This window comes from Belonocnema kinseyi, chromosome 1, assembly GCF_010883055.1.
Source record: "Belonocnema kinseyi isolate 2016_QV_RU_SX_M_011 chromosome 1, B_treatae_v1, whole genome shotgun sequence".
Lineage (NCBI taxonomy): Eukaryota > Metazoa > Arthropoda > Insecta > Hymenoptera > Cynipidae > Belonocnema > Belonocnema kinseyi.
In genome coordinates this window covers 49308507-49325536 of record NC_046657.1, presented here as the reverse complement: position 1 = coordinate 49325536, position 17030 = coordinate 49308507, and the positions used below count along the sequence as shown (strand labels likewise).

The following is a 17030-nucleotide window of genomic DNA, read 5'->3' as shown; positions in this document are numbered from 1 at the left end:
TTTAAACAAAAAATTTTTCAATAGAAAATTTTTAATAGTTGTTAAATTCAACAAAAGAGATACATTTTCTACTAAAATGATTAATTTTGATTTTTTAAAAATTAATTTGCAACAAGCTAGTTCAACTTTCAATTACGATTTGTCAAATTAAAAAAAAAATGTTACTTAAAAATTGAACTACCATTGTTGACAAAGGTATTATTGTACGATGTCGTGTGGATGAAGGTAAATTTGCCACCTACTCATCATGTTTTTCTCAGATTCTTTACACAACGATTTGTATATAAAGAGCAGGAAGGGAAAGAATAATTCTCTTTTACCGATTATTGCGATTTTAATAAGACCATCGATTAAAAAAAAATGTTAAAATTCCGAATTTTCAGTTTTTTTTATTTTTTGCATTTTACACCAGTGGGAAATTCTCGATGCTGCATCCACAAAACGAGTTATCAGCCAGCAGAGCAAAGAAGGCAATGTGTGTCAATCTACTGAATGTAAAAATGCTGGTATGTATAATTTTTTTCCAATTTTTGTAAAAAAGCTATAATTTTTAGTTATTTAAAAACATGCTTTTCGAAAATTCTTTGTTTTTGTTGATACATTCTTTTTTTAAATTGAAAATTCAATTCATCTTTAAAAAATGCGTCAACTATGATCAATAATTTGGTTAATTTTTTTCCAATTAAAAATAATTTTTTTCAAAACTTAAATATTTTGTTGAAAATACATCTTTCAGGTTTGAAAACTTAATAATTTTGCAGAATTTTATTGTTGTGAATGAAATACATTTGGTTGTTGTTTTTTTATAAATTAATTTCAAAATTTTGTTGTAAAGCTATCCTCTTGATCGAAAATTCAACTATTGATTTGAAAATGAACTTTTTTATTTTATTTTGTATTTTTAGTTTAAAAACTTGATAATTTATTTACTCATGTAATTTTTAAAAATCTATTTTTCTTTTTAGTCAATAAATTTATTATAATATATTGTGAAAAATATATCATCTATTTTGAAAATCCGTCTTTTTGATCGAAAATTCAAGTATTTGGGAGAAAATTAAAACCCTTTTATTTAATTTATTTTTTCGGTAAAGATTCATTATTTAAGATAAAAATTCATTTCTTTGTTAAAAAATTATCTTTTTCATTGGAAATTTATATATTCTGTAAAAAGTTGAACTATTTGGTTCAAAGTAAACTTTTTAATTTAAAATTTATATTTTCTTGTTGAAAATTCAACATATTTCTAAAAAATATATTTGGAAAGATAACATTTTTCAAATATTCAATAAATATTGATTTAAATGAAAATTTAACTATTCTATACCTGTGATTTTTTTCTTTATTTCTTCAATTATTTTCGATTAAATAAAATAAATTGTGGTAAACAAACGTTTTTTTTTTATTTAAGATAATCGTTTTTCCCAGGCTGCCTGTGCTTTTCTTTTATCGATCTTCCATCAAATTTCCTGGTGTTTCGTGTGATTATTTTGAGCATTCATATTTGAATAAGATAAGGAATAATTGATTAAATTTGTAAATAATTTCTATTTTTCCATTCAGAAGTAATTACGTGTGAATATGGTATCTCGCTGGAAGTGATGTTTTAAAATTATTGTGAGATATATTGTGAATATTTTTTTGAAATTTAGAAATGAAAGTTTGAAGCTTTCAAACAAATTTTGAAAGACTTTAAGATAAAAAATAAATTTTCCTAAGATTCCTGGGGAATATCCAAAGTGATTATTCTATTTTTTTTACAAGTTTCAAAGTATATTTAAAATTTTTATAAACAACAAGATATTTCCAATATTTTTGAAAATAATATACAAAATTTTAAAACAATTTTGGATATAATTCGAGTTAATTTAAAAGATACGTAGGAATTTTTGTAAATTTTAAAGATAAGAAAAATATAATAAACTTTGAAATATTTTCGGAGATTTACAAAATATTCTTAAAATCCTGCAAATAAAAAAAATATGAATGTACTAGCTACTTTTTGGACATCTATGAAATCTCAAACCTCTTAAATTTAAGAAAATAAATCATAAAAAATAATTAGCCTTTACAAATTTTTATTCCTTCAAATAAGAATCAGGCGAACATTATTTTTTTATTCTCAACGGAAAAATCTTTTTTGTTGCAAATTCAACAACTTTGTTGAAATTGGCCTTTTTGGTTTGATTTTTTCGCTCTTCTTGAAAAAATTTATTCCTTTTTTTAATTAAAATTGCATATGTTTATTATGAATTAAAAATATTTTATAAATATTTGCAAAAATTAAACATTTATGAAGAAATTTTTTTCAGAATGTTCTTTTTGTTGTTAAAAATTCAAATATCTGAAAATGAATTCTTTTTAGGTGGGGATTCAACTATTTTGTTCAAGTTTTCTTTCATTTAACGGTTTTTTCATTTTAAAAAATCGTTTGAAATTAAACTATAAACAACTGAATCAACCATTAGGAATTTAACTTTCTTTTTCGAAAATTCAAGCAGTTTTTTTAAAATTAACTTTTTTTTTGAAATTTTTTAAATATTAATTTTTTGCTTAAAGATCCATATGTTTTTTGTTAAAAATCCAGTTGTTTGGTTGAAAATTAATACATTTTGGTTAAGGTTTTAACTATTATGCTGAAATTTCGTCTCTTTTATCAAATGAACTATTTTCTATTAAAAATTGAAATATTTTGTGTCAAAATATGAATTATTAATTTTTCGTTGGAATTTCATGTTTTTTTGTTTAAAATTCAATTCATTGATTTAAAGTTGAGCAATGCTGTCAAATATTATTTTCACATTAAAATCCTAACGAAAAAATATTGTGTTCTTTTTTTAGTTAGAAATGAAATCATTTAGTTGAAGATTGATCTATTTTGATGAAAATATAAAATTTTAAACTATTATCATGAAAACAAAAATTGTCACATCCAAAAATTTTTAACTTGATTTTCAAGCTGCTTTTCGGTTCATAAAATAAATTATTGCAAAAAACGTTTACTTTACAACAACAAAAATAACTTCTAATTAAGATGTTTCACAGTCGGGTTATTTTATTATATTTTTTTTTAAACATTTTTTATATGAAAAATACTGTTATGCTATATAATTATACATCTATAAATAAATCAATTTATATTGACAAGAAGAAAACTGCTCAATCTGATTAGTTTAATTATCAATTAGCAATTAGCGAATTTTTGTAATAATTCCTTGTTTTCACCTATTTACATAATTAATAAATATTTGTACTTACAAATTCGTCCTATTTGTAGAAAATCCGTCCATTGGTTTTAAACTTTAACAATTTAGAAAAGTTAATAATTGCATTGAATTTTACTTTGGATTTAATATATTTACAATTCATTATTTAAACTAAATATTATTTTTAAATAAATTTATTTAAATTTAATATTTTGTAGCTGAAATTATAATTAAAATATAATTTTGTAACATTCATTGAACATTGAACATCATGATATTAGTTAAAAACTCATTCCTTTAGTTGAAAATGTAAATTTTTATTGCAAATTTATTTCTAAAAAATTAACTGTTTAGTTGAAAAATAACTTCTTCTTGAAAATTCAAGTATTATGTTAAAAATTCAATTATGTTTTAAAAATTCACCTTTTCCTAGATGAAAATTTTTTTTATATAAATAATTTGTCTTGCATAGTCACAACTAATTTTTGGTTTTAAAATGATTACCTTGGCTAAAAGTCAGAGCAACTTTTTTAAAATTTATTTTTGATTAGGTTGAAAATGATTCATTTCAGTTAACAATTCAAATCCTTATTTGAAAATTTAACTTTCTAAGAAAATGAGTGCATTAAAAAAACTATTCGTTTGAAAATGAATTTGTATAGAAAATTATAAGTTTTTGGTTAGAAAATCAACTAATTTATTAAATGTTTTATTTTTATTTTTAAAAATTCAACTTTTTAGTTCAAAATTTTTCTGTTTTGGTTAAAGATTGAACTAGTTTCTATCAAACGTATTTATTTTAGATAAGCTCGACTTATTTCGACTTAAATTAAAAATATATTTTGGTTGTATAATCTATACATATTTTGTTGATATTTTATTTATTTTTTTGGTAAAAAGTTAACAACATGGTCGAAATTTTAACTAATTTGATGAAAACTAATTTTTGTTTTGATTGAAAATAAACACTTTTGTAGAATAGTTCAATTTTCTGTAAAACTTATTGACTTACAGCAACAAAAAAAAGAAGTAATCTTGCATAAAATAGTTCAATTTTTGACCTAACATTAGATAAATGTTCGACCAAAAAATTTATTTTTCACAAAGTATTTAAATTTTCTACTACGTAATTCAATACTCAACTAAAAAATTGCAATTTACAACTATAAATGGAATAAATTAATTTTACGTTAAGTTAATAAATTTTAAAGAAAAAAATTGTCTACGACATGGTTAAGTTTGCAATTTAAGCATTTAAATTTCACAAAAATAATATTTTTTTTTAAATAGTTTAATCCTCAAAAAAGAGAAAGTACCATTTTTTAATTTTTATGTTAAATAATTTTCAGCAACAAAAAAATGAATTTAAAAAAAAAAATACAATTTTCTACAAAACAGTATCTTTGTAGAAAAAAATAAGGTTTTGCAAAGTTGAATTCTTACCTATGATATTTAAATTTTCAACCGTTAATGAAGCAGTTGAATTTTATGTCAAATTAATTAATGAATTTTTAATTAAAAAAAAAAGGAAGGATTATTTCACAAGAGTTAAATTTTCAACTAAAGAAGATAAATTTACAATTATAAATGGAATAGTACAACTTCATGTTGAATTAATTAACTTTTAACAACAAAAAAGCACATTTAAAAAAAATGCCTATTTTTTCAATCACGCAGACAAATTTTCAATAAAAAACATTTATTTTTCACGAAGCAGTTAAACTTCCAACCAAGTAGTTGCCCTTTTAACTAATAAATATTAATTTTTAAACACGCATTAAGTAGTTAAATTTTACTTTTAATTAATTAACTTTCAACGAAAGTCCAAGATTTCTTAACAAAAAATTTAAATTTTTTAAATTAATTCAATAATTTTAATTTAAATTATAATATTTTATTACATTTTTTACCAAAATTTTAAACTTTCATGAAAAAAAATAATATTTTTTGACAAACTAGTTTAATTTTCAACCATGGATGTAAACGTTAAGTATTATGTTAATTGAATTATTTTTTAAATAAGAGAAACAACTTTTTAACAAAATACTTTAGATTTTAGCAAACTAATTCAATTTTCAGTTTAAGAACATTGTTTTTTAACTATAAATGGAATAGTTGAATTTTAGTTTGAATTCACTAATTTAAACAAAAGAAAAACGAACTATTACCAAAGTACTTCAACTTTTAACCTGATATTAATTTTGGACCAAAAAACCTAACTTTTTAATGTATTTTTGTTCTTCTGTATTTTAAAAATATTATTTCATTAATTCCTTTTTCTGTACTTTTTTATTTTATGGTTTTTACCAGATAAAATGTACGAAATGATTTTACGATAATTTTTGTGTGCCCTCGCCTTAAATCAATATATTTTTTTAATTTTGATTTTTGATATACAAATTAAGAAAAAATAACTTTCCTAATGTAGTTTCAAGACTTGACATTTTATCAAAAACAATTTACTTTAAATAAAAAACTGTCAAAGGAATTGTAATGACCCTTGCCTTAAAATAATTAATCAAATTAAGATTTTAAAAAAATATTTTTAAGAAATGGGTATTACAATAGAAATTTTATTTTCCAGCCTCCATAATTCTAGAGAGTATCGACCCTACAGTAGATCGGTGTGATGACTTTTATGAATTTGCCTGTGGTAATTTTTTGAAAACCGCAGTAATTCCGAAAAATGAAACGTTTGCAGACAGATACAGTTCGCTCTATAAAAAAAATATGGAGCAATTAAAGCGTAACATTGAAGAGCCGGTTCAATCCAACGATCCAAAATCCATCACAATATCAAAAAACTTTTACAATGCTTGCATGGATGAAAGTAAGTGCATTTTTAAATAAATAAAAAAATAAACAGTCCGATACTATCCGATAAATAGAATCGAGCTACTCGTCGGGTTAACCGATAAAAAAATAAAAAATAACATCTGGAAATAATTTTTTTTAATATTTATTTTTAAGAAGTTATTATGTATTTAATACGGAATATTTATAAGAAAAAGAAAAAAAATAGCCAAATCGATGACTAATTGCGGTGACGGTTGCAACATCTCGATAAGCGCTCGAAACCGCGTAGAAGTATTGTCCCGCCGAGAAAATCTAGCGATAAAAAAAATTAACCTAAACATAAAAAAAATATACTTTCGTCTTCAGCTTGACCCGGTCGACAAATTTTATTTATGAAACTTTTTAATTCGATAATTATTAGTCAAGATAAACAATAAAAACTTGAACAATTTTTCGATTAAAAATCGATGTTTTGTAGGACATAACTCGCGATTATTCGACCGTTTGTTGATAAAAATGCTTGAATATTGTATGGTGCATTCTCAATATATAAGCGATGAATATTAACAAAGCATTTTGTTTAAAAAGCAAATATTTTTGCTTTTATTTAATAGCCAATTGATTCTGAACGAAAACCACGTTTCGCCAACTTTGACTAGTGGAACAGTCATCGAAAAAATGTTAGTTGAAATAACTTGTCATGAGAAAGTTGTTCTCTCAACTTTGAGAAAGTTTTTCTGCAAATTTGACGAAAATTGGTCAAAAATTGTAGAAATGGCAGCGAGTGGAATTTAAAACACTCTGCCGCACTGCAGGGGCAGCGTGTGTTGACTTCAGCTCACTGCCATTTTCACAATTTTTGACAAATTTTTTTAAAATTCTCAGAAAAACTTTCTCAAAGTCTAGCGAACAACTTTCTCCCGCCATGTTATTTCAACTAACATTTTTTCAATGACTCTGCAACTGGTCGAGATTGGCGAAACGTGGGTTTTGTTTAGAATCAATTTGTTATTAAATAAAAACAAACATATTCGTTTTTAAACAAATTGCGTCGTTTATAGTAATCTTTTACATATGAAGAATACACCATAAAAATTTCAAGCTATTTTATCAACAAAGGGCTGAATGAACGCGAGTTGTGTTTTACAAAACGTCGATTTTTGATCGCAAAATTTTCAAAGTATTTATTTTTTATCTTGACTAATAATTATCGAATAAAAAAGTTTCATCAGAAAAATTTGTCGGCCAGTTCAAGCTGAAAATGAAAGTATATTTTGTTTTACGTTTCAGCTACTTTTTTTCATCGATAGATTTTCCCGGGTGGACAATACTTCCACGCATAATTTGACCACTCTACCGCAGATAGTACAGGAAGACTCTGGAATAAATAGCATCGCAAGACTGTGTGACGGAGTCTATCGGATCACTCACTGAGTGGTTCTACGGTCCGGCAATGTACTTTAAATTAAGCGTGCTATCACGAAAAAACTATTATTTCTTGAACCCGTCAAAATTTTTTAATGAAAAATACCTCAAATCAAAGATAAAACCCTAAAGATTCTTTCTGTAAAATATAATATTAATTAATTATTTATTTTAGCTTCCGCCTAAAGTTGAAATTGAAGTACAAAAATTCCTAAAAATCAAAATTCTATTCTTGTCTTTCCAATGTGATAATTTGATATCCCTAAGGCCTAATTGCTTCAATAACGGCTCATTTAACGCAAAATTTAGAAAAATGTCTAACGGTTTACAACATATTTGTATCGATATTATGTACTGGCCTATCACCTTTCAAAGTTAGAACTAATTTGTAATCGTTTGGCAGGTTAGTTATCGCTCGAAAAATTTAACAAAAAAATTTTCAATAAAAAATTAATTTGTTTATTATAGATGCAATTGAGAAAAATAGTATCGAGACGGCTTTAGCTAAATTGAACAAATTAGAGGGCTGGCCCCTATTGGAAGGAAACTCGTGGGAAGAGAAAAACTTTGATTGGACGCAGACGACTTATGAGATGCAAAATCTGGGCTTTAATACGTTTTTCTTCTTCGCTTCCGATGTTATTGGTACTATTTATTTAAACGAATCGAGAAGTGTGCTATGTGTAAGTAATTAATATTAACAAGCAAAATAGAAAATTGAGAATAAAAAAGAATATTTCCAGTTAATTTTTTTTTCTAGATTGACCAACCATTTCTTTCTCTTGAGAGCCAAGTTTTAGTGAAAGGGCTCAGCGACCCTGTCGTCGCTGCCTACTACAATTTTAAGGTTGATGTAGCTGTTATCTATGGTGCAAATAGAACTGAGGCTGAAGAAGAAATGAAGGAAATAGTCGAATTTGAAATTCATCTCGCCAGTGTGAGTATTAATAAAATTAAAATTTTAAAAATTAAATTATATTTTTATTTTATATTACAATTCAACCCTGAAATTTCATAAAAAACGGTCGATTGGCAAAATCGGTTGTTTTTATTCAAATAAGGGAAAATAAATAAATAAAACATTATCAAAAACTTGACAATTTTTAAAAACGAAAAATCATTATATTTCTCAAGCAATTCAAATAATTGAATCTGAAGAAACATTTTTAGAAGTTAAAAAACCATTTCAAGAGCCATAGAGAAATTAAAATCAGAAATCTAAATTTAAGGTCTTTAGCATCCAAAATTCGAATTTGACCACAAAATTTTTGCAATAAAAAAAAACTAAAAATAGAGATAGGATTTTTATTATAAACTTGTTATGCGCTTTATTCGTACGATAAAAATATATGTTTCATAACATATAAAAATATAAGCCAACATTACAAATGAAAAAAAAATTAATTAGTTAAGAAGAGCCAAAATGCTATTTTTTTTAAGAAAACGCATTTTAGAAAAAATTGCTTCAAAATTTTTGTTTTAAATTAAATTGTTTCCTTATTATATTAGAATGCAATATTGTGAGAATAAAACATTTCTTAGACTTGTTTTTTTATTTTTTTGACTGTTTTTTTGAATTTCAAATAGTTGAAAATGATAATTTTAAATATATCTTTATTTGTCATTAGTTAAATTTTTGAAACTTAAGTTTTAAGCAATTGAATATTGAAAACATTTAATATCCCACAAACAAAATTTCTTTTTCCGTCACTTTTCAGGATACTTTTTCCACAGTGAAATTTTCGACTGTTCAACATTCAGATTGGATAGACGAAAAATACTAACAAAATCCAAAATTTCATTGTAATGGTTTTCTAGCTCTATTTTCGTTTTCCTTTTATAATACTAATTTTTGATTTAACCTAACCTGAAATTATTAAAAATTCTTAAGCTTCAAAATACATTGATTTTAGTTTCAAATTGTTAATATCCGACAAAAAAAGCGATTGAATCCGAAAAGCATTACTTGTTGAGAATTTTCTGATCTTTAAAATCTGACAATTTACTATTCTAAATACAATATTCCGTAGAGTGCCAACATAACCTAAAATTTTTGACATTTAAGAATGTGGATACTTTTTTTTATTTTAAAATTATGATTTGCAGCAAAGAAGACTAACAAAAGCTACAATTTTTAGATTTCGTAAATCCTTGGAACGTTCTGATTTTATACTAAATTTTTCCCCTAATTTTCAAAAACCCTTAATTAATTTCATTGACTTTCGTTAAAAATAAACAAATTTGTAAAGTTGAATAAGGTCAGATTTTGTTTGATTTTTTCCGTCGGAATACACATTTTTTATCATAAAAGCATTACATTTTAAGCAAGATTCATGATTTTTAGAAAATCACATCTTTTAACTGTTTGAGGTTATGTTGTAGTTTTCATCAAAAAGTTGTATTTATAAACAAAAAATCATTAGATTGAAATCGGATGTTTTTAGTTTTAAATAAAAAATTACATATTTCGAATAATTTTGATACTTTTTCTTGTCAGAAATTAAAAATTTTATCATTAAAAATTAATAATAAAATTCATCATCCTTAACAGCATTAATTTTCTGATTATTTCTAGACGCAAATTCGAAGTTTTATTTAAAAATTAATAATGTTTAAAAATAGAATCATATTTTTTTAAATCATAAAGTTTTGAAAATTTTAGGATAAATTGACGTGTTGCATCTGAAATTTTCTTTCGAAACAAAAGATCATTAGATTTAAATCAAACGTTTTTTTTCTTTAATAAAAAGTTTGGAAGTTTAAAAAATTTTGATTTTGCTCGTGTTTCTAGTCAACAATTTGCATTTTTATTTGAAAGCCATTAGATTTCAAAGAAAATTAATAATTTTGAAAAATATTTCACAAATTTTTAATAATTATAGGTCGCGTTGGCATTTGTCTTTAGAAATTGTATCTATAAATAAGAAATAATTAGATTTAAACCCAATGACTTTTGTTTAAAATAATGAAATTTAGAATTTAAAACCACTCTAGATTTTTTTTAGTATTTATCGTCCAGAATTGAGATTTTTATTTTAAAAAATCATAGAATTTTAAAAAAGAATCATAATTTTTGAAAAAAAATCAGACATTTCAGAAAATTTGAGATCTTATGAAGTTTTGCATCAGAAATTTCAATGTTGAAACAAACGATAATTATTTATTTATTATTAATTATTTTTATTTATTTGCTTATAATTATTGAAATAATTCTCTTTTATTAAAAAATTATTATTGTTTCAAAGAATAAGAAGAATTTTTGAGAAAAATTTGACAATCTTACATCTTTGACAATCTTTATATAAAAATTAATAATATTTAAGAAAAGAATAATATATTTTTTTAAATCATAAATTTTTGAAAAATTCAGGTTATGTCGACGTGTTGTATCGGAGATTTCTATTTTAAAACAAAAAATAATTATTTATTTAATTTTTTATAATTATTACAATTTTTCTTTTATTATGAAAATTATTATTGTTTTAAAAAAGAATAATAATTTTTGAAAAATATTTGTCAATCTTAGACCTTTGACAATGTTTAGGTAAAAATTAATAATATTTAAAAAAAGAATAATATATATTTTTTAATCTTAAATTTTTGACTGTTTTACATGATGTTCATGGTTTACATCTGAAATTTGTATTTTCGAGATAAAAAATTATTAGATTTAAATTCTAAGTTTTTTAAAATAACAAAATGTTGAATTTTGATTTTTAGTATAAAATTATCATAACAAAAAATATTTATTTCTTTATTATTTAATTATTATTTACTATTTTCATTATTTTTATGTATTTGTTTATTATTATAAAAATTATTAGTTTCTATTAAAAAATCGTTATTGTTTAAAAAAAGAATAATAATTTTTTAAAAAGGTGACAAATATTTGACAATCTTAATTTAATTTGACGTTTTGAATAGGATATTTGTATTTTAAAACAAAAAAAATAATTATAATTGAATCCAATAATTTTTATTCATAATAATAAAACCATTTAAGTGGAAAAAATGTCAGATTTTACTAGTTTTTCATGTCGAAAATAAAAATTTTTATTGACAGATCATTGTTATTTTAATAAGGAATCATAATTGCTAAAGAAACTGCAAATTTCTTACAATTATAGGTTATGTTGACATTGTTGCATTGGACATTCGTAAGTTGTAAAAAAAGAAATTAAATTTAAACACAATCATACTTTTTTAATAATAAAATTTACAAGTCTAACATTTTTGAATTTTTAAAAATTTTTTCGTCGGAAATTGAATTTTTTATTCAGGAATCATTATATTTCAAAGAACATTAATGACTTAAAAATTTTATTTTGAATTAAAAAAATTTATTTTAAAGAAGATTTACAATTAGAGAATAATGTAAATTTATCTTAACATTTTTCATTTAAATTCGGTTATTTTAACGGAAATTACAAAAATCACAGAAGATTACTAATTTTTACCATTTTTAGTTTTGTTGCCATTCTATACCGAAAATAAATATAAATTTGAAATAAAAATAATTAAAAATTGCCAAAATATCTTACTTGCTTCTATTAGGAATTTGTTTTTACTTTTAAAGGTGATAATTCTACCGAAAAAATAGACACAAATGTTTTTAATTGTCTTCAAAAAATGATTAACTTTTGCGAGAAGAGAACTTTATCTGAATTATGTTCACCTCGTGGATATTTAATTATCAAGCGAGAAACATAGAAATTAAATTCAAATATTGAAAGAATTTTGACAAAAAAGTTATTATTTCTTTAACCTGTAAAGATTTTCTTTGTTTAATGGCTGAAATAAAAGGCAAAAACCAAGGCATCACTTTTTTTAATTAATGGAAATTTATCTTTTTGTTCTAAACAACAGTCAAAGTTGAAGTGCAAATAATCTAAGTCTTAATTTCTGTTTTTCTTTCTAAAGGGATAATTTAATATTTGCAATCTTGAATTACTTAAACTATGGCCTATTTAAGGCAAAAATTATTAAGCTTTTGATAAGTTTAAAAACAATATTTTTATTTATATTTTGGGTGGGCTTATGGGCTTTCAAAGTCAAAGCTAATTTTCAATAGATCAACCAGTTTCTGGACCGATACTACCCGCCAGTCCGATACTATCAAACTAAAATATCCTTAAACCTCAGATCTCCGTTACTCAAGAAGCTAGGATGAATGCACCTACTAACGATAAGCTTACTCCATTAAAAGATCTGGCAAAACAATATCCATCTATTCCCTGGAAAGAATACTTCAACGAATACCTAAAAATAGTCTCGGTGGTTATTGATGACGATGAGCTGATACAAGTGAATCAGCCTCAATATTTCCAGAAATTCGAAGCATTGATTAAAGACACCCCAAAAAGGGTGCTGGCTAATTACATGTTGTGGCGAGCAATTGAGGAAATGGTACCTTACTCAAATGAAAAAATTAGAAGTAGCCAAAAAAAGTATGCAACTGTACGCTATCCCAGTATAGCCCAGATTCAAGTTAGATGGCGGGAATGCCTTGAGATGGCTGCATCTCTTAATGCGATAGGAGCCAGTACTGGTGCTCTATATGTCAGGAACAACTTAAACCAAGCATCTAAGAAAAGTGTAGAAGAATTAACAGTCGATTTGAAAGAACAGTTTAGCAACATTTTAAAAGAGGTGCGTTTTTTCATTAACTATTTATAGAATCTTTTTCAAATCAACGAGGCAGATACACTCAAGGTCCAAATTGCACGTCCACATAGATGTAGATCATAAACTAACGAAAAGAGGCTACAAAATGTAATTTGCCAAATCAATTGGGGCTTTAGAGGATAAAAGTATATAAAAATCGATTAGGTGCGTATTTTTTCTTTTGCTCCAATGAGCCTTAGCTTCTGAGATATCGGGGTTTGAGCACTTATGTTCGAGCGCTCGGCGCACGAAGTCCCGGCCCGGGCTGCCCAGTGGCGAATACCGGACTTCGTGCGTCGAGCGCTCGAGCATAAATACTCAAACCTCGATATCTCGGAAACCAAGGCTCACTGGATCGAAAGAAAAAATACTCCACTAATGTATTTGGATCTACTTTCATCCTGTGAAACGCCTGTCGAATCGAATATATACATGGCCCATGATTGGGTACTGTAATTGCTCTATTGGTTTCAGTCCGAATGGATGGATGAAAAAACGAGGACAATTGCTTTGGACAAACTTAAATTTTTAAAAAACTTCATTGGAGCTCCTGAAGAGCTTCTTGATGAAAAGCTTCGTGAAGAATACTACAAGCCCTTGAAAATAAACCCGAATGAGTTCCTTCAAGCATATTTAAACTTGAGTAAGTTCCAGCATCGTCTTATAGCGGGTCTATTGAGGAAGCCTTCAAACACATCAGATTGGATTTTGTTTGTAAACTATAAAACTGTCGATACAACCGCTGCGTATGACGAAGATAACAAGATCTGTAAGTCCATTTTATTTATAAAGTATTATTTAACTTTAATTTTTAGCTTTAACTTTTTTAAACTTTTTTTGCCTATTCTCCTCTTCGTCATTTTTTCTGAAATTCTTCTTATCTTCCCTGTTTTCAAGAAGCTTTACCTTTTCGTCGGCATAATTCAAAGATAATTAACAGAACCCAAGAAGAAAATCCAACAACTTTTCTTTCAAAGTTAATTCTTTTTGTATAAAAAGTCTACTATTATATTTTTGTCAAGGAATTTATCTCGTTTGGCTACAAATTCCACTATTTGGTTACAGTTGTTTTTGTTTCTTCTTTGAGATTTTTTTAAACTCATAGTTTTACTATTTAATTTAAATTTTAAATGTCTTATTGAAAATTAAATTCTTATTCTGAAAATTCAGCGTTTAGGTTATCACTTCAAATATTTTGTTAAAAGTTTTTTTTCTTTCTTGAAAATTCATTTTTGATTTAAAAATGTACCATTTCTATTTTTTTTTAATTGATATTTTTATGTAAAGTTTTGTCTTTTTAGTTGAAAAATAGAATAATCATTTGTACACACGGAGATTTGTTGAAAATTCTTTCGTTTTTGTAGTGAGTTTATCTTCTCATCAATTTTAAACCAAAAGTGGAATAGTTACATTTTTAGATTAAAAAATTAATTCTTAACATAAAAACAATATATTTTTAACAAAATATTCAAAATTTAAACAAAAGAAATAAATTTCAACTCAAACGAAGGATCTAGAGAAAAATTATTTTTCCAAAAGTGTTCAACATTCAACCAAATATAGTTGAATTTTCAACAAAACAATTGAATTTTTGAACAAAAATAGATTTCTCGAATATTGAGTTTATAAATTAATCCTAAAAAAAAAAATTTTAATTTTATAGTTACATTTCTCAAAAATAGTTAAATTTTCAACCAAAGGGATATATTATTAACTAAAATGACGAGTCTTGAAAAAAATTAATTGCTAAGAAAATATTCAAACTTTCAATAAAATTAATGATTTTATTTGAAAAGTCATCTATTTAATTGCAAATTTAAGAATGAAAATTGAAATATTTCAGTAAAAAATTAAATTATTAGCGTGAAAATTGACGTTTCTCTGAAATTTCATATTTTTAGTAGAAAAATGATCTATTTTCGTAGAAAATTGTATGATATGAAAAATAATAAAATTTTGCTAGAAAACTTCCAGGGTGATAATTCAACTATTTTGTGTATAATTCTGATTTTTTATTTCAAAATTCATATACATTGTCTCATTTTTACAGAATAATTATATTTCTGGTTACAAATTGATTTTCGAAGTTAGAAAAATACATGAATTCTTAAAGTTAAATAAATGTAATTACAAACTTTGTTGAAAACTTAATTTTTTTATAATAAAAATCAATTTTCTCATCTGAAAATTGAAATGTTTCTCTTTCGATGAAGAATGTATCGAAATGAGTTAAGAATTCAGCTATTTGGTAGAAAATTCACGTGTTTTGTTTAAAATTAGGATTGATCATTTAATTTTTTTTATAAACAAACTTTTATTTTTTCCTGAAAATTCAACATTTTTATGGCGAAAATTTATCTTTTTGAACAAAAATAAAAGAAAATTCCACTGTGTTTTAAATGGTATATATTTCGGCTTCAAAATTTGACAATTTAAAATAAAATAATGTATTTTTGATAATATTGTTATTTTCCATCAATAAAAAATATATCTTCGTCGTCTATAAAAATAGTGAACTTAAAATATTTTATTTTAGTTGAAAATTTGTCCATTTTCTAAGTTTTAATTCTTAACCAAGACGTCAACGATTTTATTTTTGGTAAAGCACTTATCAAGTTTATTTCAAAAGTTAAACTTCAGCTTCGGTTGAGAACTGGTCCACTTGGACTGAAAATTTAACTTTTTATAGTAAAATATTTACGTTCCTGGGTTGAAAATAATTTTGTCGTTCTGGAAGTTTAAATTTTCTGATAGAAAATTTAACTTCTTTCGACAAAATGAAAGATCTAGAAAATAATAATTTTTCCAAAGAGTCCAACATTCTACCAGATAGTTGAATTTTCAACAAAAATATGATTTTCTGATCAAGAATGGATTTGTTAAATGTTGAGTTTAAAAATTAATTCTAAAAAACAAACATTTTTAACGAAATAGTTAAATTTTTAAGAATTATTTAAATTTTAAACCAACTAAAATGAAGAGTCTTAAAAAAATTAATATTAAAGAAACAATTTTAAATCTCAATGAAATGAATAATTTTAATTAGAAATTCTTTTATTTCATTGTAAATTCAACAATTTCCTGAAAAATATTTTAATCCGTCGTCGAAAATAATTTTTTATCTGAAAATTCATATTTTTAGTAAAAAATATAATATTTTTGTTGCAAATGTTATAATCTTGCGAAAAATTATAGTATTTAGCAGACAATTTTTAGGATGAAAATTCAACTACTTTGTGATTAATTCTTGTGTTTTATTTTTAGATTTATGTATTTAGTTTAAAATTTATGATTTTTGTAGAATAATTATCTTTTTGATTAAAAATTCATTTCCTTAGTTAAAAAAATATATTATTTTTAAATAAGTTGAAAATACAAATTTTAATTTAAAAAAAAGAGTTCTTTCAGAGTTTTACCCTTTGATTAAAAATTTAATTAGTTTGTTGACAACTTAGTTTTTTATAGTAAAAATTTGTTTTCTAATTGCAAAATTTACATATTTCTCTTTCGGTTAAAAATTTACCGATATGAGTTAAAAAAATCAGCTACTTTGTAGAAATTTAACGTATTTTTTTGAAAATTAGTCTTTTTGGTTAATTACCAGGTGGAAATTGTTGTGTGCACTAAAGTTTCCGGAAATTTAACTATTTGTTTTAACATATAACTATTTATTTAAAACTTGAATTATGTAGACAAAAATCGACTTTTTTGTTAAAAATCATATTTTTAAGTAAAAAATTCCACTGTGTTGCATATAATTTATATTTTGACTTCAAAATTCGAAAATTACTTTATTTATTTTGTATTATATTGCTATTTTCTATTTTTTCATTTTTGTTAAAATTATTATTATTATTATTATTACACCATTAAGCCATTTCCCTTTCGGGGTAGGCGTGACTCACTCGGCAGGGGAAAGGAGTAGTGTGTGGATGGGAT

The 17030-nt window shown here is 24.2% G+C and overlaps 1 protein-coding gene across 1 annotated transcript in view; it reads left to right on the top strand.

The window, feature by feature from the left end:
• The first annotated feature begins 219 nt into the window (after positions 1–219).
• LOC117177708 (neprilysin-2-like) overlaps positions 220–17030 on the top strand; it is a 33002-nt gene continuing 16191 nt past the window's right edge. The window contains exons 1-7 of the mRNA XM_033368584.1: positions 220–225; positions 413–506; positions 5791–6036; positions 7896–8110; positions 8188–8364; positions 12570–13076; positions 13566–13860. Coding sequence (XP_033224475.1) covers positions 220–225; positions 413–506; positions 5791–6036; positions 7896–8110; positions 8188–8364; positions 12570–13076; positions 13566–13860 — 1540 coding nt within the window. The remainder of the gene's footprint in view (positions 226–412; positions 507–5790; positions 6037–7895; positions 8111–8187; positions 8365–12569; positions 13077–13565; positions 13861–17030) is intronic.